General features: G+C 51.6%; 2 protein-coding genes and 1 long non-coding RNA gene across 8 annotated transcripts; 2 read left to right on the top strand and 1 right to left on the bottom strand.

Annotated features, from left to right (window-relative positions):
- Positions 1 to 403: 403 nt before the first annotated feature.
- Positions 404 to 2,241, bottom strand: LOC137865816 (uncharacterized). Its single transcript, XR_011102079.1, has 2 exons — positions 2,107 to 2,241; positions 404 to 1,548 (listed from the first exon to the last, which is right to left on the bottom strand). It is a non-coding gene; the product is annotated as an uncharacterized lncRNA (long non-coding RNA).
- Positions 2,163 to 3,835, top strand: UBB (ubiquitin B). The gene is made up of 2 exons (XM_068701285.1): positions 2,163 to 2,314; positions 2,832 to 3,835. The coding sequence occupies exon 2, from the start codon at positions 2,838 to 2,840 to the stop codon at positions 3,753 to 3,755; it is 918 nt and encodes a 305-aa protein (XP_068557386.1). The 5' UTR covers positions 2,163 to 2,314; positions 2,832 to 2,837; the 3' UTR covers positions 3,756 to 3,835.
- A 1,867-nt stretch (positions 3,836 to 5,702) lies between these two features.
- On the top strand, positions 5,703 to 23,811 carry SCARB1 (scavenger receptor class B member 1). Of its 6 annotated transcripts, none has more exons than XM_068701280.1 (13): positions 5,704 to 5,905; positions 9,156 to 9,313; positions 11,041 to 11,182; positions 11,635 to 11,838; positions 12,151 to 12,246; positions 12,377 to 12,489; positions 14,196 to 14,362; positions 14,926 to 15,062; positions 16,705 to 16,778; positions 17,615 to 17,666; positions 18,113 to 18,259; positions 20,626 to 20,745; positions 23,300 to 23,811. In XM_068701280.1, the coding sequence occupies exons 1-12, from the start codon at positions 5,786 to 5,788 to the stop codon at positions 20,743 to 20,745; spliced, it is 1,530 nt and encodes a 509-aa protein (XP_068557381.1). In that variant the 5' UTR covers positions 5,704 to 5,785; the 3' UTR covers positions 23,300 to 23,811. The 6 variants fall into 6 exon arrangements, with proteins under 6 accessions (XP_068557385.1, XP_068557381.1, XP_068557382.1 ...); XM_068701281.1 differs by lacking the exon at positions 23,300 to 23,811 and adding an exon at positions 21,222 to 21,901; XM_068701283.1 differs by having other exon boundaries at positions 5,705 to 5,905; positions 14,926 to 15,044.
- The last annotated feature ends 1,386 nt before the right edge of the window (positions 23,812 to 25,197 follow it).

The following is a 25,197-nucleotide window of genomic DNA, read 5'->3' as shown; positions in this document are numbered from 1 at the left end:
CTGAGCTGTGAGGGATGAAAGGTACACCTCAGAAACCTGAGCCTGTGTAGATCTCAAAGCAGCTTTTATCTACCCAGTTCAGTTACCAGCTGCTTTATTCAGTTAGCAGCAGCATGTCCAGCTCTGTCTGGTAGGGGACTGCTGACTGGTGACACATGTAAATGACATTTCCTGTCAGAGTAGTTAAAGCAATTTATTAAGTGGTGTTAGGCTATGCTGCTGGTATGTCTGCAGGTCCCTGCTGTAAGTAGCTCACTGGACAGGATCTCTCTGAGCAGCTATACTTCTGGAATACGGGCTGCACAGGGGTACCAGACCGTGACAGTTCCTGCCCCAAAGAATTTATAACAATAGGCACAAATGTGAGTGTTTGGGGCACAGGAAATCAGTATTTGTCAGTACAATATGTCCTGGTCTGCTAGGAATGCTGTCCTGCTATTCACCAAGCTTGTCTTGAAATCTTAGCAAGGGGTTACTTGCAAAGATGGTGTAGGAGAAACATGCAGTGGCTGTGCTCATGGAAAGCTCCTCCCTGCAAGGGAAAGCATTGTTCTGCAAGCTGCCAGACGTATTTAAGGACTGGGCTGCATTAGGGCCTAACATCTGCCTTGCAGTCTGAACACAACACAAATCTGAAGCTTTTGGACTGTGTTGCTCCACAATTTGGTTGTAAGGTTCAGAATTCAGGTACAAAGTAAAAGGTTGGACTAGATGATCTTAGAGGGTTTTTCCAACCGGAGTGATTCTATGATTCTATGAAATTCACCCACAGCGCTCAGTGCTTGGCTGCCTAGCCACATTAGATAAAGATTAGCATTGTACCATCTTAATTTATGGCTGTTATGAAACTATCTTCTCATGAAAGAGTGCCATGTGCCTTTTCAACTATTTGCAGACTAGTCCAGAGTGCACACCCCATAACTGAAGAATAAGCTTAGCATTATTTTCCAATTTCAGATGAAAGACCTATTAAAGCCGAAAGTCTATTCAAATACTTAGTTTATATACATGCATACATTGTAAACCACAATTACATTGTATACATGCATACATTGTAAACCACTGAGCAACCTCATTCTGAGCAAAAATCGAAAGACTTGTGGATTTATTTATTTGCAGATAAACCACCTTGGGGGGCTGAGCTGCTTTTTTTTTTTTTCTTTTTTTTTTAATGAGTGTTATTTCAAGGCTGTGTTTTAATATAAATACAAGGCAGGAGAGGCTGGGAAGATCCCTGGAGCACTCCCCTCCTGTAGGAGCTCCCTGTGTCAGGCAAACACAGGCCGGTTTCCTCCACACCAATCACGAAGCTGTTGCTGGGTCTCCGCTCCCTTCCCACTGGTGTGCACTGGGTGTCGTGTCAGCTGGGTAGGCAGTGTTTTTCTTTGGATGCACAGAAACGAAGGATTTTGTAAGCGGATTGAACCAAATGGCAGCCAGCGAGTCCTGCAAACAAAGCCTCATCTTGTCCTCAGCTCTGCCCTTGGATCGCCGGACGTTTTGACTACGACGGCACAGGAGCCAACTGAATTCAACACGGAGTATGTTCTGTAAGCAAGAACACAGTAATAAATAAACATTATTATTATTTCTGTTTGCGTTTGAGCCCTGAGCTGCAAACTCCATTACACCCCAGATGTCAGGAGCACGTTTCCAGGGGCAGTGCAGCACAGGGGGCCTAACACAGCCCTGCCCGCAGGTTTATGTGGCACTTTTGTGTTCTCTTTGTACTGATCTTGGCCCAGGACAAGGAGGCCGTGTGCCACTACTCTCCCTTCATCAACATGATGAACATGGGAGACCTGACTTGACTTTTTTTGGACAGAATTGTTTCCTTTCCTCAGCAGCCCCCACGCAAGCCCTGTGAGAGAACAGCCTCTCACCGTGCCCACAGCAAGAAAACCGAGGGACATTTGAGAAGGGAGGCGTCTGCTGGGGCTGGATAAAATCCCTGAATAAAGCTCTGAGGCTGACAAGAAGCTTTATTTAAACCCCATTAGCCGCCTCCAAAGGGAGGCGCAGCACTCCCCACCCCGCTCCGTAGGCTCCAGGCCGGGTTTTGCCGCTCGGCGCCGCTCCCCGCCCAACCCCTCAGAGCCGCATCACCTCTCGAAGCGCTGATCCCTCCGCGGAGCCGGGCCTCGCTCCCCTGCGCCCGCCCGGCGGAACAGCGGCGAAATAGTGCGCGGCGGAGTGATCCGCGCCGCGAGGGGGCGGGGCGCAGGAGGCTATATAAGGGGCGGGAGCGGCGTCTGTGGCGCAGTTGGAACCGGCTGAGGGCGGGGTGCGGCGCGCTGTGCCCGCGGGTCCTGTGGTGAGTGCTGCGCGGCCGGGCACCGCCGCGCCTCAGCGGGTGAAGGGGAAAGGAAAAAGGACGTGTGTGGGGCTGGGTGCGGGCTGAGTAGCCGACGGAGGGCTGGTTGCGTGCTGAGGGGAAGGAGGCGCGGGTGGGGAGGCGAGAAGGGAGAGGCGGCGGGGAGCGGGTGGGCCGCGGGCCGGGGCGTTCCCTGCCCCCTTCGCCCCCCCTCAGCGCCAACCGTTGGCGGAGGAGGGAGGGGGAGGGGGAGGGGGCCCGGCCCGGGCAGCCGCCGGCAAAATGGCGGCCGCGCAGGCGCGACGGCCCCGCTCAAGATGGCGGAGGGCGGGCGCGAGGGGCTGGAGCGGGAGGGGGCGGGAGAAGCCAGGCCCCGCCCCTCTGCCGGGTGGGCGGGGCCCCCATGGTGACGTCACGGAGCGGGGCGCGTCCTTTCGGGTTCCAAGTGCCGCGGGAGGGGGGCGCTGGGCTGCGGCCCTGAGGGGCAGTGCCTAAAGCTCGGCCTCTTATCCCCCAGGCAAACATGCAGATCTTCGTCAAGACCCTGACTGGCAAGACCATCACCTTGGAGGTCGAGCCCAGCGACACCATTGAGAATGTCAAGGCCAAGATCCAGGACAAGGAGGGCATTCCTCCCGACCAGCAGAGGCTGATCTTTGCTGGCAAGCAGCTGGAAGATGGGCGCACCCTGTCCGACTACAACATCCAGAAGGAATCCACTCTCCATCTCGTGCTGCGCCTCAGGGGCGGCATGCAGATCTTTGTCAAGACCTTGACAGGCAAGACCATCACCTTGGAAGTTGAACCCAGTGACACCATTGAGAATGTCAAGGCCAAGATCCAGGACAAGGAGGGCATTCCCCCAGACCAGCAGAGGCTGATCTTCGCTGGCAAGCAGCTGGAAGACGGACGCACCCTGTCTGACTACAACATCCAGAAGGAGTCCACTCTGCACTTGGTGCTGCGCCTCAGGGGCGGCATGCAGATTTTTGTGAAGACCCTGACTGGCAAGACCATCACCTTGGAAGTTGAGCCCAGTGACACCATTGAGAATGTCAAGGCCAAGATCCAGGACAAGGAAGGTATTCCCCCAGATCAGCAGAGGCTGATCTTCGCTGGCAAGCAGCTTGAAGACGGGCGCACCCTGTCCGACTACAACATCCAGAAGGAATCCACTCTCCATCTCGTGCTGCGCCTCAGGGGCGGAATGCAGATCTTTGTCAAGACCTTGACAGGCAAGACCATCACCTTGGAGGTCGAGCCCAGTGACACCATTGAGAATGTCAAGGCCAAGATCCAGGACAAGGAGGGCATTCCCCCGGACCAGCAGAGGCTGATCTTTGCTGGCAAGCAGCTGGAAGATGGGCGCACCCTGTCCGACTACAACATCCAAAAAGAGTCTACCCTGCATCTCGTGCTGCGCCTGAGGGGTGGTAACTGAACTGGAGATGTGTTGCTTGCTTCCAAGTAAAAGTTTCTCTGCACATGTTCATTCCAATAAAGTTGTTGCATCCACAAAAACGGTGTCTCTTAAATGATGTGAGAAGTTATTTCAGTCGTTTAATTGCAGTTAGATAAGGTATAATTACATACTTTCTGAACACAAAGGTATTATAAAACGCTGTTATGCAAGGCTTACATATGCCTGGCAAGTGTGACTAACACTTGTGACACTTCTCCTGAGGTTGTGTAAGTGTTCTGTAACTATCAGAGGAGTTCGGTGCCAGCAGCGGATGGTGTGCAGCTGGTAGCCTTGTGCAAACATGCGTGTAATGGGACATGAAACTGCAAGTCCTTCCTGAGCTGGAAGGCTTTGATAACACCGCTTTTCCTGGCCGTGGGCTGGGTGCTGCCCGTGGTGTTTATGCACCAATGTCACAGCCTCAGGATGGGGATCTTCAAAGGCCAACAACAACCTCTGGCTGCTGCACGGTGAGCAGTGGTGAGAGAGCTGGGATCCTGCAGCCCTTGAACCCGGTGCTTGATGCTCTCTAAGCCTTTAATCAGTGACTGGGTTGACTTTTTTTTTACCCAGTTCGAGCCTATTAAGCAGACTAACTTCGAGAAGTCCTAGCTTAAGGGCTACCTTGAGGAATGCACCTTGATCCCAGCTTTCCATGGAGTGGAAGTATTAGGGTATTAGTGAGCTGAAGTGTTAGGGAGTGGTTCTCACTCCAAGAATGCTGACGGAAGGGAAGTCTCCGCTATCCTACTTCGCAGTGAGCCGCAGGTCACGAGGAGCTGACAGCGCTGCGCTCCTGATTGGGAAATGGGCAAAAGGGCCTGGAGTTAAATAAAAAATCTGAAGTTTTCCAGGTAACACTGGGCAGTGTTAGGTGCTGGTGGGTAGAAGAGGGGGTGCTAGGGTTTGGTGTAGTGGGTTCAGCTGAGCACAGACCGCAGTGGGACGTGAAATAATCTTAAGAGTATGGAGATTGGGAGGGTGGGATTCCATGAGGGAAAGCAAGATTTGTCCTGGGTGATGTTGGAGGAGTGGGGGTAGAAATATTTTGGCACTTTGTGGTCTGTGAGGAACGAGCTTGAATGATCAAGTTTCGTGCTAAACTGGAGAAAGCCTTGGGACCAAATGGTGTGCCAGGTAAGCGTGCCCTGCCACCAGCGATGCCCCGGGTGTCCCTGCTGAGCCTTGGGCTCTGCCCTCGCGTGTCCCCAGCCCCAAAGGGTGATTCGCACCCGTGGGGTGGGAGCTTCGCCCCGTGCAGCCGCAGGGATGGACTGAGCTGACAGCCCCGAGTGGCTGCAGACACCTCGAGGTGCTCTGCTGTCTCTGCCCTCTTGAGTAACTCGAACTTTAATTATTAGCAATTAAAAATCCAGCAGCCCTTCAGTGGAGCTTTGGGTGGTCTGTAATGGGGCTCCTTAAGTGCAGGTCGCTGATTTGGGGGTGAGTGTATTGGTGTGAGTGAGGAGAGCTAATTAATCTAAAAAAATCAGGTGCTTCAGCCCGGTTATAGGTTTTCTGAGGTCCCCAAGGGGGGGACCCTGCTTAGGTCCCCTTCACAGGTCGGCGAAGCTTTTCCCTGCAAATCTGACAATTAAAATAATAATAACAATAATAATACATCTGGAAGAAGAACTGATTTCAACAGTCTTTTCTTGTTCTGAACAAAGACTGGCACAAAGCATGGCCAAAACGCCACGGCTCCACCCGAGCAGTGCAGCGCTCTGATTTATTTTCACCGCAAATAAGTGGGAAAAAAATTAAAAAAAATAATAAATAATAAAAAATAAACAATAACAACAAACCCCTCGTAAGCCGTACAGCCCCCGACCATCCCCGGGGGGGCTGCGGCCGGTGGGGGCGGCCCGGCCCCGGTCCTTCCCCCCCCCCACCCCCGGTCTCCGCCCCGCTCCCCGCCCCGCTCCCCGCCCCGCCGCCGCCGCCGGGCCCCGGCCATAAAGCGGCGGCTTCGGGCCCCGGCCCCGCTCCTTGCCCCGTTCCTCCCAGCCATGGCCGCGGCCCGGCGTAGGGCGGCGGTGGGGCTGGGGCTGGCCGGGGGGGCCTGCCTGCTGCTGGGGGTCTGCCTGCTGCTGGCCGGGCCGGCCATCGTCAAGGAGCAGGTGGTCAAGGTCAGCGGGGCGGGGATGGGGGCAGCACCCCCGAAATTAGTGGGGTCGGGGCTTTTGCAGCGCCCCCCGGCTTTTTGTGGGGTGCTGGGGATGGGGGGAGTGGGGCTTTGAAGGGGATTTGGTATTGCTTGCTCTCGCAGCTCGGTGTGGTGTTGGGGTTTTGTAGGTGGTTGCAGAGAGTGGGATGGGGCTGAGAGGGGGCTCGACCCCATTAGTAAGGGGTTTGTGTGCTGAGGGGTGATGGTGCTGGTGGTGCTGGGTGCTCCCTTCGTACCTACACATGTGGGCTTGCTCTGGCAGTGTGCTTTTCCAGCTGGTGGTGGCATGGGTAGCATGCTGGGGTGCTCTGCAAAACCCCTTTATGGGGTGTTCTCCGAGGCTGCGAGGTTGGAGTTGGCCCCATGAAGAGCTGCGTGACCCACGGGAGAGGTCCTGCAGCCCCCTGATGTCCCCGTGGTTGTGGGGTTGTGCCCCGAGGTGCTGCTCTGTTCAGGAACCGCTGCACAGAGCCCCAGGGAGAAGCGAGGCTGTCCTGGCAGGCAGCACACCAGTTAGTCCCAGTAGCGAGCCAGCGGGAACGGGGCTGCTCCCTCCCCGTGCTCCCCCCAGCATCGCTCCTGGCTCAGCTCTGCCCAGCGTTGGGTCCCTTTGGAGCCCGTGCCTGGCCCGGGGCAGCTGCTGGGCTCTGCTCAGAGGCAGCCCTGCAGCTACAGGATCCTTGCTGCCCATCCCAGCACCTGGGATTGTCCCCAACCAACTTTTTTCCCCCTTGCCCAGCTGCATGGCCGTTTCTCCAGGCTCGCACCTACCCAAGCCAGCCCCTAGCCGTGTGCCCCTGTGAACAGCGAGTGGCTGGAGCTACCCGTGCCAAAAAGTCTTTGCTGGCTTCTATTTAAATGTATCCTCCAAAAGTGCTGCTGGCTGGGCAAAGCCAACCAGGGCTTTGGCTCAAGCAGTACGGGTCAGTCTTTGTCCGATTTCACAGCCATCCGGAGCTGGTGCCTGCAAACAGAAGGCTGAAGGCACCTCCAGGACAGGGGTGATGTGCTCAGTGCAGAAAACTTCCTTTCCTTTAGATAATCTTGATTCTTTCTACCCAATTATCTAGTACCTTGCAATGAGAACAGAAGAAGGGGAAAAGACCAACCTTTATTCCTCCTCAGGTCTCCCTTCGTCTCAGCTACTTGGGCTCCGCATCTTCAGCATGACCCAAAGCAACCCAAATTTGTACACGGCTTAAAGTAAAATGGCAAAACTGACTCCTGGGTTGGTGTTCAGGGTGGTGGGTGAGAGGAAGAGCGGGGCCTCGAGGGCAGGCGGGTGGAGGCTGCTTCACCAGCCCTGCCTCGCTGAGCCCTGCACAGGGGGTGGGGATGGTGCATCCTGGTGGAAAACCACCTAGCGCAACGAGGCGGTAGCTTTGAAGGCATTTTTGGTTACGGAGTGTAGAGGAACTGCTGGGGGTGCCTATAGAGCTGGCCCTGCAAAACCTTGGAGCACCTGGAGCACTGTGGACCTGCCTAAGATATGGACCCAGGCAAGAGCCCTTTGGCAGATGTTGGCAGGTTCCTTCTCCACGTGGGATCTCCCGTGTTTTCCCACCTGAAAGCTGGGACCAGACTTGCAGCGCTGTCTTTGGATGAGATGAGTGGTAACCCTTCTCTTTCAGTTCCTGAGGAACACGGAGCAGCATGGTCAGGAGATGTCAGATTTCTCAGCGACACTTTGTAACCCATCGAAGTGGAAAAAATAATCTATTTTTATTGCAGACACATGACCGTTTTCGTGTTGACTTACAAGCAGCTTGACTCCACGGCCACCCTGTTGGGTCGATCTGGCTTAGCGGCACCCGTGAAGGAGCTGGAGCTGCTGGTTTGGATGGGACAGGGCTGAGAAAGGCAGCAGGGAGTTGGGATGCTGCTCCATCTGCCTGTGTGCAGGTTATATAAATGCATGCTTATGCAACGAGGAGTCTGGGGAGCACCAAACAGCACAAACAAGTAAAAGAAAGCAGATGTTGTTCAAGTTCTACTGGATGAGCAGGGGTAGGGGTTATAAAACAGCCTAAATACAATCTGGGCTGCTCTTGTCCTAAAATTCCTCCTTTTGTTATGAAGTCTGTGAGGCCGGCAGGGCTGAGGTTGGCGCGGAGGTGGGAAGGGTTTGCTGGGGGATGGATGCAAAGTCCTGCTGCTTGCATGTGGCACAGCCTGGCCACGGGGCACCGAAGGGAAGACCTGGGGAAGTTCCTGGCAGCTTACTTCTCATCCTTGCCATAGCATCAAACATTCAGGGCCCAACCAAGCTGCTGTGGGGCTGAGCTGCAGCTGGATAATGCTCAGACGATGTCACCAATTAGTGGATCTGACCCGCTTCCATAAGCCAGCTGGGTTCCTGACCTGTAGCAAGGGCTTGTACTCGCAGGGGTAGCAAAGCTAACGGTGGAATGGACCCAAAAATAGTTAATTAAGAGAGATCAAGCTGTGGGTGTGCCAGTCCGTAAAGCAGCCCCCAGGAGGCAGGGAGGGAGCGGAGACACGAGTGGCCAGGTGCCAGCACCTGGAGGTGCTGGGGAGGAGGTGGGCGTTTGAGTTTCTGCAGGCATTTCCCAGAAAATGGGACGGCGATATGGAAAACACAATCTTGGATTGCCTTTGACCTGCTTTATGACAAATATGAGTCACCACAGGATGGCAAGTGAGGAGAAGGAAAGGCAACTTGGACACAGTCTGGCTGCCATCGCCATTCTCTTTCTCTGTTTTTGGGCATTTAGTGGGTGCCTTCCCCGCTGGTACCCAAAGAGTTGTGTTGTCCAAGGACTGGTCATCTCTCCCAGCCCTTGCCTGGTTCTGGCTGTGTGGAGCTGCCAAACCTGGAGAGTGAATGGAAGCCTTAGGAGCAGGGTTTTTGTTCATGTCAGGCAAGTCAAACCTGCAGAGCTGTGAAGAATTCAGCGCCGGCTTGTCTAGCACGGTGAAAGCCTCTAGCACATCGAAACGGCTTTGAAACCCTGTGGGTAGGTGTCTGGCAGGCTGAGCCTGAATATATAAGCCTACAGACATCCTGTGGCACGAATGTGGTGCTTCTGCATACATAATTTCCCATTTTAGAACTGGCTCTGTCTGCAAAACACGCTGCGTCCTCTAGAGATCCCCTGCCAAAACTGCCTCCTTCGGCTGGGCCTGATGCTGGAGGCAAGGCAGGCTGTGCTCAGCTGGGGCCACCAAGCCTCTTTCTGTTTTTTCTGCAGAACGTGAGGATTGACCCCAGCAGCATCTCCTTCGGCATGTGGAAAGACATTCCGGTTCCCTTCTACCTGTCGGTGCACCTCTTCGAAGTGCTGAACCCCACTGAGGTCCTCGACGGAGCGAAGCCGATCCTGAGGCAGCGTGGGCCATACGTTTACAGGTCAGGTACTGCTTGTGGGCCGTCAGCGTGGCTGGGCTGCTGCCTGCCAGGCTTCTGGCTGCTTCCTTCAGGAGGGGAGCACTGTGCTATCACACCTGGCATGAGCCTGGTGGCACGGGATTTTAAAGCAACCCAAATGTGAAACAATTGCTCTGATCGTGCTAAAACCACGTGTGGGACCCCTGGCCAACAGGGTGGTGAGGTTGGTTGGTGCTTCAGTGTGAGTTGTGGAGCTTGGTCCTGTGCTGGGACACGGGGTTGGGCAACCAGACCCGGGCTGACAGGATCCCAATAGAGGTGTGAGGTTTGTTGGTATGGTGGTGGGCAAATCCCATCTTCAGAGCAGGCTTCATTTTTATTCATTTTTACCATTTATGAGTAAAAATGGACTGGACTGGACTCACCTCAATATGAAACTTCAGACTTCATGGATTGATCTAAGACTTCCCATCTAACATGATGAGATGCTGAATCTGCCTAAAAAGAACGATCTGGTCACGAGAACCGGTGGGGAGCACTAAGACTTGGTTGGGTCAACCTAGAGCAGGACTTGATCCATTTGCCATGTCTAAAGATAGTTGGAGATCTGGGATAGTTGGCCCCAGATGTCTCGGTGGACGTGGTATCTGAAGTAATGGGAGATGTTGAAATGAGCACATGAGCTGACCCATACATGACAATATTCAAGGTGCCGGTGCCTGCACATGTAGGCAAAGTCAGGTCAGCAGCCTAAGCAAGCTCATGCGGGCAGATTACTGGTCTAATCCAAAGCTGTTTGAGTAGTGCTGGGGGGAAGCCTGGCAGTATGTATATGCCCTCGTTTCCCCTCGGCTTGCGGGGTCAAACTGTAAGACCATGTGGATTCTGTATGTCGTGATCACGTCAGTCACTTGGCTTGGGGGAAAGGCTGCACTTACACTGAATAAGAATAAACAAAAGGGGCAAAGCTTATTAATGTCCTGCTGAGCAAGATTAGTGCCCTTCCCTATCATGGACCATAAAACAGAGGCTCCACAGTAAAGGACTTTGTTTCTGCGGGTGGGTTGAGCAGCAGCTCCCCAGGGAGCTGTAACCGGCTTGTGATGCTGGGGACAGCCCCGTGCCACGGCAGAGCTGCGAGGCTGGGCTGTCCCCACAGCGTGCAGCAAAGGGTGTGCTGCACATGGGGTGCTCAGACCCAGGAACCGCTCGGGAGCTCCCTGTCAGGTCTGTGTGGGCTTAACAGTGGGGCTTGTGCCATCTTGTTTGATCCCATCCTGCCGCGCAGGTTGCATCGGTGCGTGGGGAGGTGCGGATCTGCTTATCTGGGCATCTCGCTGCTAGGGCTGGGCTTTTCAACAGCTGTAGGAGAAGTGATAGAGGGGACTTATTCCTCCACCAGGAACAAATGCTTTTGTCTCATGCTTCTCAGCAGCTGGGTTTTGAGCTGGCAGGATACATGTGGTGGCTGCGGGCTGCTGCCGAATCCCATCCGTCGGGGACGTCTCATCAAAGTGCGCTGCTTGCAGGCTACAGTGTTCCCAGACACCTGGACCATGGCCTGGGTGTGCGACTGGCACCTGGCACACTGCCTCTACCACTGCCCTGAGGCTTTTTCAAGCTTGGGTTTGGTCTCCTTCCTCCGCTCAGGAACAAGGCTGGGCCTGTGCAGCCCATCCTTGCTCCACGGGCAATGCAGCGGCACTGCGTGGGGGAAGGTTCCCATGGTCCCTCCTGTCTCGTTGCAGAGAGTTCAGGTACAAAACAAACATCACATTCCATGACAATGACACAGTCTCCTACCTGGAATATCGGAAGCTCTTCTTCAGGCCGGACTTGTCCAATGGCACCGAGGACGAGTACATTGTCATGCCAAACATCCTGATGTTGGTAAGGATTTGCTCCCCGGAGAAATACTGGCTTCCAAGCTCGCCGGGAGGGTGGTGATGCTCAAGGCTAACCTGAAGCTTACTTTCTTGTAGGGATTGAGTCTGGTGAAGCCGTGGGGTGGTTAAATTTACAGAATGCAGTTTTCTGGGTGTTGGTGGTTGTGTTGGGCTGTTACGCTTCCAAAATCAGAATGTGTAGAGGGGCTGGCAAAGCAGCTGGGCTCGTGACTACAACTTAGCAGAGCATCATCTGGGGAAATGAAACCTCAGTGGCTGTTGCCACGAACTGTTTCCTGGCCAAATGTGGGATAAATGGTGAGCCTCAGTCTGTCCAAAGGATTTCTGCAAAACTGAAGAGTGCTGCAGCAGAGGGAGGTTGCTGAGCACTGAAGAGGCATTGGTTTCTCTTTGGTAATACACGGCTTTTGTCTCAGAGACTGATTTCTTTCCCAGGGAGCATCTGTCATGATGGAAAACCTGCCAAACTTTGTGAAGCTTTTGCTGAGCGGGGCCCTGGCTGGCCTGAAACAGGAGGCCTTTATGAACCGGACGGTGGGGGACATCCTGTGGGGCTACGACGACCCTCTTTTAGACACAATAAATATGATTGTTCCTGGCCTGATCCCGTTCAAGGGGAAATTTGGCATGTTTGTAGGGGTAAGTAAAACCTTGCTTGGGAAGGCTAAAATCACAGGAATACTGTTCTTGCTATTGAGAGTCCAGGCTGTCCCCTTCACAAACTGCTTAGAGCAGCAATGTGTGATTGATGGTTGTTGTGTAAGGCTGCCTTAATTTTCCCCTCAGGCAGAAACGTGTGTGTGTTGGAAGCTGTCTCTAGCAACCAAAATAAAACTTCAATAGCTTATAGTGCATGAAACACACCTAAAGCTAATGAAGCATGCAAAGGTGTTAACGTATTGCAGTATTGCCACATATAATGGATTAGGATTTAGTTTCTTCTCTCTACAGTTTAACAACTCCAATACCGGATTGTTCACTGTGTACACGGGCATGAAGAACATCAGTAGAGTTCACATGGTGGATTCGTGGAACGGGTTGAAGAAGGTAAGTGTCAGCCAGCAAACCTCTAATAGGGGGACAGTGCCTGATTCCTACGGAAGGAATGGCAGAGGTGAAAGCCAGCTCTCCGCCAAGCTTCCAGTACTGAGCTCCTCTCTCTGCATCCACCCCGCAGGTGAACTACTGGCGGAGCACCGGGTGCAACATGATCAACGGGACCGCGGGGGAGATGTGGCCGCCGTTCATGTCCCCGACGTCGCTGGAGTTTTACAGCCCTGATGCCTGCAGGTGAGGCTGCAGCAAGGCACGCTGTCCCTGTGCAGGTGGCAGGACATGCCATGTGCATGCAGAGTACCTGTGCAGCGAGGCGGAGTGCTGAGGACTAGTTTCTGTAGGTAAAGGATCAGCTGCAGATCGGTGTTGTAGTGTCTGAGCTTTGCAAGCGGTATAGTTGTCTAGCTTCATCTTGATAATATTTCTAAATACCTTTTAGATCACCAGGGAAGCTTATATGTTGGACGAGCAGAATATAACCTGGCCAGATAAGATGTGGGCAGATAGAGGGAGAAACAAGGGTTGTCATAAGGAAATGCTGCATTAGCCATTTGACCACAGAGCTATTGCAGCAGGCTAAATGCTTGCTGAAGCAGTGCTGGGGGCTGTGCTGCTGCTTCCAGGCTGCTTCATTTTTTTGTGAATGCAATACTTCATGGTCAGCTGTGCACATCTGTATGACACCCTGAGGTAGCTGATTGTACAGAGATTAAATACCCCCAGAGTCTGCCTTGTTCCTGTGGAAACTCCATGAGGCTGTAAGGAGGGGAAGTGAGGCAGCCAGCCTGGCACAAAGCCCTGTCCTCAGCTTGGGGAAGATAATGTTAATTTAGGCTTTGCAGTTGCTGCAAAACAAGCAAAGTGCTCGTGCTGAATAGAGAACAATGACCTCTTCAGCGAACAAGCAAAGTCAGCTGAGCCAAGCATTAGTGCAGGAATTCCTCTACACAAGAGGCATCAGCAAATACCAAAATGACCCAGAGCCAAGGACTTGCTGCAGGGAAACTTACTGGTAATCAAAGTTTAAATACATATATATGTTCTTGAAGAACTACAGAAGTCTTTCAGGGAACGAAGTATGTCTCCTGGCAAGGCATAAAATGAAGTGGCAAGCTTAGTTTCTTGCGAGCCCAGGAGATTGCTGCAGGACAGCGCTGTGGGTGTGGGTCCTGCGGAGGAAGTGGATCTGTCTCTTCACAAAGCAGAGCAGTCTGTTCACCCCAGATTTGGCACAGCCAAAACTGTCTTGAACTGCTGAATGTGCCTTGAATTCCCCTCCTCAGTCCTGGTGTCAGAAGGCAGCTATGGCAGTAAGCTGTCCCCTTGGCCTGCCTGGGATGTCTGCATCCACACGGGTCTTGCTTCAGCATGAGGGAAGCAAACTTCCCTCCTGGAAACTTGCTTCTATCCTGGACTTCTGGTATAGATGATGCAGTGTCAAATCTGGTCTGTTGTACCCCAAATAAAATCTTGCTGTGTAATGTAGTTCAAAAGGTAAAATTTTCCACTATGGAAAATGGATGGCCTATATGCTGCAGCTGTGCTGCAAAACAGATTTGGTCAGTGTCCGTCCCCTGCCACAGAGCACTTCTATCTCAGAGCCAGTGCTTGCTCAAAGAAGGTATTATCTCTGGCAGAGCAGCCGTGAGGATTAGTACATGCCCTTAAACAAATCATATCTGGATTCTGCAAACAGATTTATAAGCTTGTGTGTTTCTCTTCATAACTAGTCCCGACCAGCCCTTTATTTGTGCTTAAAACATGGAAAGCAAATGGCTTAGATACACATTCCTGATCCAAAGCTCTGTTCTGGATGTTTATCTTGATCTCAAAGTCTAAGTTACATTGCAACTGCATCTTATCCAGCGAAGATAAGAGCCCAGTTCTGGGCTGGGAACCTGTTGGCTAACCCTGATCCTTCTCCACTGAAACTCTTCCAGATCCATGACACTGGTGTATGAGCAGTCGGGGGAGTTTAAGGGTGTGCCCACCTATCGCTTCGTGGCCCCGAAAACACTCTTTGCCAATGGCACGGACTATCCCCCCAACGAAGGCTTCTGCCCCTGCAGGCAGTCCGGCATCCAGAACGTCAGCACCTGTAGGCTGAGTGAGTGCTCTCCTGTGGTTCCTCCTTGCTGTGCTAATATTAAATCCTACAGATATGTGAGGCAAGCTTACTTGTCTAAAAATTAGCTCTACTACCTTCTGGTGTGCTAAAAGGATACCACTTGGGTCTGTGTGCCCTTCTCTGAGAGAGGGAGAGGGGGGGAAACCCAAACTTTTGGAAACCCAAACAAGCGGCCTTGTTTGTGGGAAGGGCTGAGAGCCGGACGGGCCCAACACCTCCCCCAGGCTGGGAGCAGGCAGGCCACGTAACTGCCAAACTAAATTTTAACTTTGGACAGCGAGTATAGGTCACGCAGGAGTGAGAATTCAGGCTTCAGTGCCCTAACACATGTCTGTGGACGGTGAATTGCTGCTGTGTGGAGTGGTGTACGGGGGAGAAGGAGGCTTAGACACGGGCTCTTAACCTTCCCAGTGGAATAAGCTGCCAGGAGGGGAAGAAGGAGGGTATAAAAGCTTGCTCAAATATTTCAAGGGCTTAAAAATGTCAACATGAAATTCTCAGGCAGGGCTGGATGGGCTTAAGGTGTCCTTGTTCTCGCCCAGATGCACCGATGTTCATCTCCCATCCTCACTTCTACAACGCCGACCCAAGCCTGGTGAACGCCGTCGAAGGCCTGAACCCCAGCAAGGAGCACCACGCGCTCTTCCTCGACGTGCACCCGGTGGGGGGCCTGGCTCTGGTCTCGTCCCGTCGGAGGGGTCTCTCCTCGCAAAGGGGCCGGGTCTGGGCTGAGCAGTGGGGTGGGGGAGCCTGCCACTACGGTCTGGTGGCCTTGCTCTGCTCTTGTGGCGCTGACTTGAGCAGGTTCCAGAGTGCAAAGTGGCGAGGACATGTGCAGATAAAAACGTTAAAGCCATAAACTAATTGAATAACTGGCCAGCCTTCTAGAGAATTGCAGGACTAATTATAAGCATAATTGTTTTGATAAGCACGGTCAGCTTCTTTCCACTGACTCAGGAAGGCCCACAACACCAGGAGGTGTATCGAGCAGCAGCAGCCAGTTACACCCCAAATCTATAAACATGCCGTGCTGTGAGAGCTGACTGGCAAAGTCTGAAGACCATTTTGCATTTTGGGGCTGTGTTCTTCCACCATCTCAACTTGCCTATCTAGCTGGCTGCTTCTGTACTGCGCTGCCTCTTGCATATCTAAATGTAAGGGTGAAGTCACCACCCCAGTGGTGATGTTTTGAGGTGTCTTGAGTCATCTTTGTCCCAGCCGCTGATGGGGAGGAGACTTTGGGCTCTTCCACCCACGGCCCACTCTGCATGTGGCCATGGGTGGGACATTTCCAAACATTCGTTAATAGCTCAAGCAAGAAACCAATCTCCCTCTTGAGGCAAGGCAGGGTAAGCTTCTTACCTAGGCATTGGGTTCTCTGCTTTTCTTATCACAGTTACGGAAATCTAATTAAGTTTATTACAGTATCAAACCTCTTCTGATAGCAGTACAATTAAAGTCTTATCTAGCTGCAGTCTGCTTTGAACAAGCAGGGACAATCCAATGAAAACTCTCTGCCCTTAATGTGTTGCAAAACTGCAACATCATGAGAAACCAGTGCCAAAAGACCCAACTTTGAAGTGTGGTGTCTTTGTGTTATTGGACAGTGATAGCTGTTGATATGTAGTCCTAGTTATGAGAAACATTCAGTGTCCTTTGTGTGCATGAATCTTGGCATCGGTGTATTCTCATTCTCAAACCTAGTGCAGGAAGGATGAGCAATGGAAGAGGCTCATCAGACTTTGAAAAAATGAAGTTTCTGTTAAAAACACTCTGCCTAGGGAATCACTTGCAGGTTGCATATGCTACTTGGTAACTTCAACTTGCTTAGGTTTGGTCCTACAAGCATTGTGTCACATAAAGCACCTCCCTGCATTCATGCTGTCTGCTTGTTGAACGTGTGCTGCCTTCTGCAGCATTCCTTTCTGTTTAGCTTAGCTTTTTGCCTTTGGACCACCCTGAGGGAACTGATTCCTTCTGGATGCTGCTGCATGCAGCTCACTGACTGGCTAGTGAGTCTTCAAATGCAGGGAACAGACCCTAAAATGCCCTGGAGACATGGCTGCCCCCCCCATGAGCAGTCATCCCCAGATCTTGGGGAGCAGTACCTGGTTTACCAGTGCTGATGTGCTGGTGGAAACCCCAGCCTTGCTCCTGGCCCCATGTGCAGCAGCTGCAGTGGATCTCTGGGTGGTCTAATTCATTGCTTTGGAAGGCGGCACCCAGAGCAGCTGTGATGGAAAGCAAAGGGCTGCTTTTCTGCAAAGCTCTCGTGATAAATGTGGGCTGTATTGACGAACTGTTTTTCCTCTCCTGTGCAGATGACGGGCATCCCCATGAATTGCTCCATCAAGCTCCAGCTGAATCAGTACTTGAAGCAGGTGTCTGGTATAATGTAAGTGATCATCTTTTACAAATAGCCATCTCTCCCTCAAGCAGGGAGTGCTGCTGGCTCTGGGGTCACTGCAGAGCTTACTCTCCTCAAAGACGAGGCAGCTTTGACATTACCAGTTGTCACCATTGCAGAGGCCAGCTGGCTGATGTGGTGAAATGTCAGCTGCTCCAATGACCTCGAACTGCCATCCTCTACCAGTGCTGTGTGTGCCTGCCTGTTTGCTCAGCCCCAGCAGTGTTTTGTGCACCCGACTGGGCAGCTGATGAAATATCGATGCTCTGAATGCACTGCTCCTGGTGAGGCACAGTGGCAGTTTGCCTGCATTGTGCTGCTGATCAAGAGTAACCTCCGAAACAGGGAGACCAAACATGCTCAGTTCATGGATCTGACAGTTGAATACTTCTTTTCCAAAAAGAGGCTTTCAGCTCTGTTGTGGAGATTGTCTGCTGCTATATGGCAACCTTGATGCTGTGAGCTTGGCTGTATCACCCTGTAGTACCATGCAGGTGACTGAGATATCTTGAAGCTGTGTAAAGTTCATTCCCGTTCACTGAGTTAACGTACTTGGAGCCCAGATCTGGCGTGGCACTTATTGCTGCTGTTGGGCTGTTAAGCTCACAAGGAAATGTCACCTCTGCTCTTGCATGGAAGTCCCTAGATGGACCTGATCCCTGGAGGGGAGGGAGCTCCCTGCAGCAGCAGGAATTGCTGCATCCTTGCACCAGTAACCTGACCACTGCTGGTCTGCCAGGCCCTTCTCTTTAGGAAGGATTATAGTAGCTGTGGCCTAATCAGCTGAGAATATCAATGTGTATTTCTTTTTCCCATTCCTACAGTCAAACAGGGAAAATTACGCCAGTGGTGCTGCCGCTGCTGTGGTTCGCAGAGGTGAGCTGCCTTCCTTGACCTGTTTCTGAAGATTGTCCCGTGCAGGAAGGGGGAAACTGCATTGCTGGGGAAACTCCACTTTGATTAAAGCTTTAAGCCAGACAGACTAATTAAGCAGCCAACAGCAGGCTTTGCAATACTTGGCTGCGTGGTTAATCCCTCTGAGCTGAACAAACCCTGCACTATACTGGGTGAACTTCTGGCTCTGCCCTAGATGTGGGGTTAAATAGAGCCCAGAGCAGTGCTGGCAGCGTCTGCATGCTAACGTGGGCCAGTGAGTGTGGTCCTACAGCTGAGTGCATGTCCAGCTATTTGGTAGCAGCTTCTGGCCTTAGTAAGGCTTTCCCAAATTTCCTAATCCGTGGTGGGAGAGGAATTGCACAGATGGTGTGTCTCGGCTCTGGATGCAAGCGAAATGCCTATAACAACTTTGCTTTCTTGGGCAGAGTGGCAACATTGAAGGCTCAGTCCTAAACCAGTTTTACACCAACCTGGTGCTGATCCCATCCATCCTAGACTACCTGCAGTACATCTTCCTTGGGCTCAGCGTCCCGCTCATCATCTCAGCTGCTGTACTCACGATGATGAGTCAGGTAAGACGTTGCAGATATCAAATGGGAAATGCTGTTAGCCAAATCAGATTTAATCGGATGATGTAGATTGGGCTGACAATCTAACAATCCTGATGAAACATTGGCTGATGCCGTGAATCTGTTACAACCTAAAGCAGAACCCTGTCCTAATGGTGCCAGTACATAACAGCAGGACTTCCTCAGCTATCAAGAAATTGGGCTGCAAGTCAATAATATAAAAGCATTTCTGGCCATCTCAGCACACAGCACTCACTGACGTGGGCTCCCATAGGAGGAAACATTTCTCAGCTCATCCCGCTAATGAAAGAATAAGCCTAGCTCTTCAATCTGGTTTCCACGTAAAGCAGCAAGTCTGTGCTATCACCCAAACACGTATGTCTCTGCAGGGTCCCAACCATTTTCTCATCTAATCAGAGCCTTCTCGAGGGGATGGCTACTTATGTTCAATTCATTCACAAATGCAATGTAGTAGCTGTGTTTTCACAGGAAGGACACAGATACCACGGCTGCTTCTCAACCCAGACCAGACTCTGTCTTTCCCTGAAACTCACTTGTTTCTCTACAAGTGAAACTGCCCAAAATAGCTGTGGAAGTTAGACCCCCCCCAGTCCTTTGTGGGTCTGAGAAGCCAAGACCTCTGAAGGCTGCAAGGAGCTGGCAGCTTGGTGGGAGCTGCCCCATGAGGGGAGAGCAGCGTGGGGGCCTGGCTGGCACATGAGCCTGATCCATCTGGGCATAAAGCTGTGGGGACAGAATATAAAACAGCTCAAATGCTTGATGGTGATCTGTGTCTCCAGCTGCAAAACACTCATCTGATAAGAGCTAAAGCTTTTAGAGAGCTTAGTGCTGAAGTAGAGATCTAGTTCTCTACCCTAACCTATATCAAAGCAGGCTTATTTAGCTTGGCATTACAGTCAAATGGCTTGAGCTGGCTCTAAAGCTGCAGATAAGAAGAGGCTACATGCCGGGATGAAAAGGCAATGATTAGAATGAGTGGGCTGAGGTGAGAGCATGTGCGAGAGGCTGCTTTTGCTCAACCTGTAACTGCCCTCACTGAAATGCTAATACAAGCCCATTTTAAATAGCTCTAGGGTTCTCCAAGTATCACGTAATTGGATTTTTACCAAGCCTACAACTGCTTAATTGACTTAAACACATGATTCCAAATCCCCTTGTTCTTCCATGGGCTCCCCTGTGGTGTGAGAGCGATGCTAGTGGCTAGGGCTCAGCACTAAACCCTTATTGTGCTCTGAAATGCTCCGGCTTTGAGTGTGCCGAACCTTGAGGCTCCAGCAAATACAAGTGGGCTCAGCGTAGTGCCAGCATATCTGAAAAAAGTCAGTATGTGCTGGGCAGCTGTTTCTGAGACCCGCTGCAGCCCTGGGCTGGCATTTCCTCGCCCTGCCTTGTGCAAGTTTTACTTCCTGGTATCAAAGAGCTCTAACTGTGCCAGCTGGGGTCAGGAAGAAAAGCTGGCTTTAAAGTTCACTCAGAAGCAGCTGCCCAGTCTGTTTGAAATGTCCCAAACCCAGGTATAAGACAAGTGTATTTGGGTGCTCAGCCAAAGCATCGTGAAGTGCTGGAACTAAAAATAAACTGCAGGAAGCGTCTGACTACCTGAAAAGTAAATAAAAAGCCTTAATGACTTTATAAATCTCTAAGGAAGCTATGCAACAGCACATTAAAGTCTCAGCCTAATGAATAGATAAGAGCTTGTAAACTGGACGACAGCAATTTGCAGCCAAGGTACGTTCCTCTGATTGAAGTGTTGCTGATCTAGTGATGATTGCTTAATCGTGCACAGTCCTCCCTCTTGGGGCAAGAGCTGATATCGGAGGGGACACTGAAGAGGGGCATTGTCCACACCTTCACGTGTCTGCCAGTGGGAAGGTCCTGCTTAATCCAGTTCCTTCCTAGAGCTTCTTGCATGTCTCTGACTTCCAGAGGGAGCAGTGTGCTGTAAAACCAGTCCAGATGAAGTACTGTGAGACACTTAAATCTTAGTCTAGTTTACAGTGGAGCCACTTTTAAAATGCATCTGTTGGACCTGCGCTTCCAGAAGTGTGCATATTTGTTGTGCAGGCATAAAATGTGCCCAAATGCAGCATTGTAGCTCTCCTCTGCTGCCATGACCTACAGCCTGTGTAATGACACATTTAAAAGGCAAACAGACCGTTTTAAAACTGGCTTGATGCTGTCCGAAATCTTAAATAGGGCTTAGTTTAACCTAGATTTTGAAATCTTCATTAATAACTAGATCATAGTTAAACACTGATTGAAACTTCTTTTAAAATCTCCTCCTGAAATTGGACCCTCCATGGATTTCATGTCAAAGTGCACCATAAACTAGCCTGATTATCTTCTAGGAAAAATGCTCTTTATTTTGGAGTAGCAATAAAAAGAACTCAGACAGTAAAAAGGCCAACCAGGCCTCCTCTGCCAGAAAGCTGCCTCCAGTTAAGGTGTTGCGGGAAGCCAGACTGTAGGTGGGTACCCAGTCAAGGTAACACACTCTTCTCTCATCCTGCTTTGATTAAACTTTGTTCAAAACCAATCAAATGGAAACGTTCATGGTCCACGTGTTCCAGAGGTGTCCTCTTGGCAGTGTTTGATATAGCAGTGTTGTCTCCTGGCTTTATTATTCAGGATGAATATCTTAATACTAGCACTTACCCAGGCTGTAAGAACATGCTTATATTGTTTCTCCCTGTGTACCTGATCTAATAATATCATCAGAGATTGAGATACAAAAATAGGTTTGGTGTGAGGAAATGTTTTTCTCACCTTTTTGCCCTGCAAATGTTTGAGATCCAGAGGTAAGTTCTTAAAAGGGCAAAACTCATTGGGGGTAACAGAGGCACCCATCTGGTGGGTTTTGCTTCGCTTTTGCATGTAGGCTGCCTTGATGGAAAGGCTTTCAAGAGGGAGTTTTATGTATCAAATATCTGGGTTTGTATTACAGAAACACAAAGTCACAGAATCATTGAAGTTGGAAGGGATCAATGGAGGTCACCAGCAACACCCCTACCCAAGCAAGGCCACGTAGGCCTGGTTGCTCAGGGCCATGTCCAGATGTCTCAAGTATCTCGGAGATACCCCTCACTGCTATGTGCAGCATGTCACAGTAAAAAGAAAAAAAAAACACACAGATGTTCAGCTCAAACCTTTTGTGTTTTAGTTTGTGCCCATAACATCTTGTCCTGTCCCTGGACAGCACTGAAAAGGGCCTAGTTCTGTTGTTTTCACACACTCCCTTCATATACTTAAATACATGGTTGAGATTCCCCCTGAGCCTTGTCTTCTCCTGGCTGAGCAGTCTAAACTTGACCTTTCCTCACGTGAGATGCTCCAGTCCCTTAATCATCTTAATAGTCCCGCTTTGGACTGTCTCCAGTAGCTCCACATCTCTCTGGTTCTGGGGAGCCCAGAACTGGACGTGGCACTTCAGGTGTGTCTTGAGTGCTGAACACAGGAGAAGAATCACCTTGGGCTGCTGGCAGTACTTTGCCTGGTGCAGCCCAGGATGCCATTAGCTTTCTTCACACCAAGGGCACATGACTGGCTCATGTTGAGCTTGGTATCTAGCCACCAGTGCCCCCAGGTCCTTTTCTGCAAAGCTGCTTTCCAGCCAGCTGCCTGCGGCTGTTCCTCCCGACATGTAGGGCTTTGCACTTGCCCTTGTTGGAGCTTGTGAGGCTCCTGTTGGCCCATTTCTCCTACCTGACGAGGTCCCTCTGGCATATCAGCAGCTCCTCCCTGCCGTGTGTCACCTGCAAATTGCTGAGGTTGCACTCTGCCCCCGTCATCTAGATTATTAATAAAGATCCTAAACAGGGCCGGAGCCAGGATTGACTCCTGAGGTACACCAGCAGTTACTGGCCTCTGGTAACTTTGTGCGCTGATCAGCACCCCCTGGACCGGGCTGTTCAGCCAATTTTTAACCCACCTCGCTGCCCATCCAGTTTCAATGTGAGAATCTCACAGGAGACCATGCCAAATGCCTTACTGAAGTGAAGGGAGGCAATAGCCATGCTCTGCCCTCATCTAATGAGCCAGTAATTCCATCAGATGAGGTTACCAGCTTGGGCAAAGGTGGCTTTTCCATGGCGAAGCCATGCTGACTACTCCTGATGATGTGGTGTGCCTGGAAACAGTTCCCAGCGCTTCCCAGTGTCTGAAGCGAGGCCAACTGGCCTGCGGTTCCCTGGGCCCTCCCTGCCCTACTTGAAGATAGTAACATTTGCTTCCCTCCAGTCTTTGGGCACTTCTCCAGTCACCATGATTATTCAGAGATTATTGAGAGTGGCCTTGTAATGCCAGCGGCACTTGTGGGTGTGTTCTGTCAGGGCTTGTGGACTTAACTTTGCTTAAATATGCTGACGTGATCCTCTTTGACTAAGGGTACATCTGCCTTGCTCCAGGGTCTCTGGGGTTCCCTGCTTCCTTCAGCAGCAGGCCCACGTCTTCCTGTTGTCACCTGTGTGCTTATAGCAGTACTTCTTGTTGCTTTTGAATTCAATCCTTTGCCGGATTGAATTCCAGTTGGGTTTTGAATTTCCTAACCTCATCCCTGAATGCTGGGACAGTCTCTGTATTTCCTCCAGCTTACCTGTCTCTTCTTTCACCTTCTCTTTGTTTCTTTTTGGTATTTACGCTTGGCCAGGAGCAGCTCATTCATCCATATGCTGGCCTGTGACCATGAGAAGATCCTGCCCATCTCCTTCTTGCCTTCTCTGGTGCTGTGCAGCCTGCTGGCATACCCCACAGCCCCTCTACCTGGTGACACAGCCCTTCAGGCTGGGTGTTCAGGGGTGCTACAAGTATTGGGGGGCAGGAATGGGAATAATTTCATGCTGTTAAGAGAACAGATTAAAAAAATCCTCAAATTGAGATGCCTTCAGAAAAGGGTTCTTGGCCATGTGGAAGTCCAGGGGGTTTGGGGTGCAAGTGCCCTAGGTGGGGATGTGGGTGATGCGCGTGCTGTAGGGTCTGACTGCGGCACTGCTGTGGGGTTGTGACTGCTGCTTTCTCTCCTCCCAGAGACCCACCGACGAGAAGAGCCTGTGCAACCCCACCACACCAAGCACGCCGCCCCAGCTCTCCGAGACAACACCGCTCCTACAAGACACCAGCACGTCGTGCCAGGACGCCGCCGAAGCCTGAGCTGCCGGCCCCGGCATGCTTCCCGCTGAGGCGTGTGGGGCGAGAACCACTTTGGATCCCCAGGGGTCTCTGGAAGGTGACATTGTCCTGGGCAGCTCCGCAGAGACCCTGCACTGCTCAGCAAAGCCACGGGCCTGCGCCTCTGCACCAGTGCTCCTGCGCTGGGCACACAGTGAGGAATGTCCTCGTCCAGCCCCCCGAAACACAGTGTTCGAGAGCCCTTGGCCAAAAGGGGCCCACGCTCACCGCAGTCCCCCTGTCCCTGAGGGCAGGCAGGACTGGAGACTGCTGCTGGCTGATCTGTTGTTTTGCAATTTAAAACTGCCTATTGCCAGGAATAAAAGGCACTTTAATGGGAGCCTTTAGAATAAACAAGGTTTGTATACATAGCGCTGGTGGGATTTAGTGATCTTTTTTAAAGCCACTGTTCATCTCACACAAATGGGGCTTGCTGTCCCGAAGCCACTTATGGTTTTATTGCCACTTGATGTGACCAGGCTACACTATAAATCAATTCTGGGTGCTGTCACAGCAGCCATCTCTCTCCTAAAGGCTTTCCAGGGTACCTGGAGCCTGCCCAGGCTTGCTTTTGCCTTTGCTTGTGTTGGAGAGCACAGTGGTGATTTTTAAAGCCCCTATTCTGTGCCATGACCTTCAGCTCCAGTGATTCCAGTCCAGAGCCTTTTTATTCTGAACTGCTGGCTCTCTCCATGCTTCAGGTGACAGCGAGATGAGCCTTGCCAAAAAGCTCTTTGGCATATCAAACCCACCACATCGCTCCTGCCAGACCAGTTTTCTGTGCTGTGTGCTCAGCCCTGCAGTGTCAGCTCGTCCTGGCCATGCACCATCGGTGCTGTGAGGCCATCGCCTCGCTCTGCCCCCGCCACCAGCATGTGGGTGGGGAGCAGGCAGAAGCCGTGCCTCTCCTCGAGTGTTAAGGAAAATACTTCTGCTTTTGAGATGGAGGAAGTCATGTGCAATAATGAAAGTAACAATCGCCTTAGTGGGATTTGGCAAAACTATTCCAGATTTCTGAAATGAGGTCTTGCGGGATCTGGGGCTGGATGATAGCTGGGGATGGGGGTCACCCTCTGGTGGGAAAGAAGCTCAAAGCCCAGGGCTGCTCTTGGTTAACTACCTTGGGAAAGCCAAAGAGGACAATGCTGGTGCCTCTGGCAAGGAAAGAAGTCAGTGGGGCAGTCCCTGGTCTCTCTTGTACCAGAGAACGTCTTACACATCATGTGGCATGGATGTTACCGTGAATTGGAAACCACTGCAATTGTCTAGACAGCCCTGTGACTCCTAGGGAGCTAAACAATACTTTTCCTCTTACGCCTCCGTCCCTCTTACTGGGCAGAAAGAGAACAGGCGATGAAACCACCACCATCTCCTGAGCTGCTGTGTGCCTTACCGGCCGTGTCCCCAGCTCTGCAGCTGGGCTGAGCCTGATTTACCATGGCAATAGTTGTGGTATAGCCCAGGTGATAAAGGGGGATCCCAGCAACCCAGAACTTGGTCCACAAGCCGAGCTAGATGCCCAAACCACGTCTCACAGGCAGGACGGGACTAGCCAAGTCTTACGGCCAGCACTGCTGGACTATTTCTGAGTCTTGAAACCAAAATTATCCACCTGCGACCTGTGGCTCTCAGCCTGCCACCTCAGCAAGCTGCGACTGACAATGAGCGACCAGCGCTCGCTGCTGTTGTGCAGGTAAGACCAATAAAAAAATGGAAAAAAATAAAAAAAATTGCAAGAGCTTTTTGTCAAGATGGAT

This window comes from Anas acuta, chromosome 17, assembly GCF_963932015.1.
Source record: "Anas acuta chromosome 17, bAnaAcu1.1, whole genome shotgun sequence".
NCBI lineage: Eukaryota > Metazoa > Chordata > Aves > Anseriformes > Anatidae > Anas > Anas acuta.
Note: the sequence above shows the minus strand (reverse complement) of the source record. Positions and strands in the feature narration are given on the sequence as shown.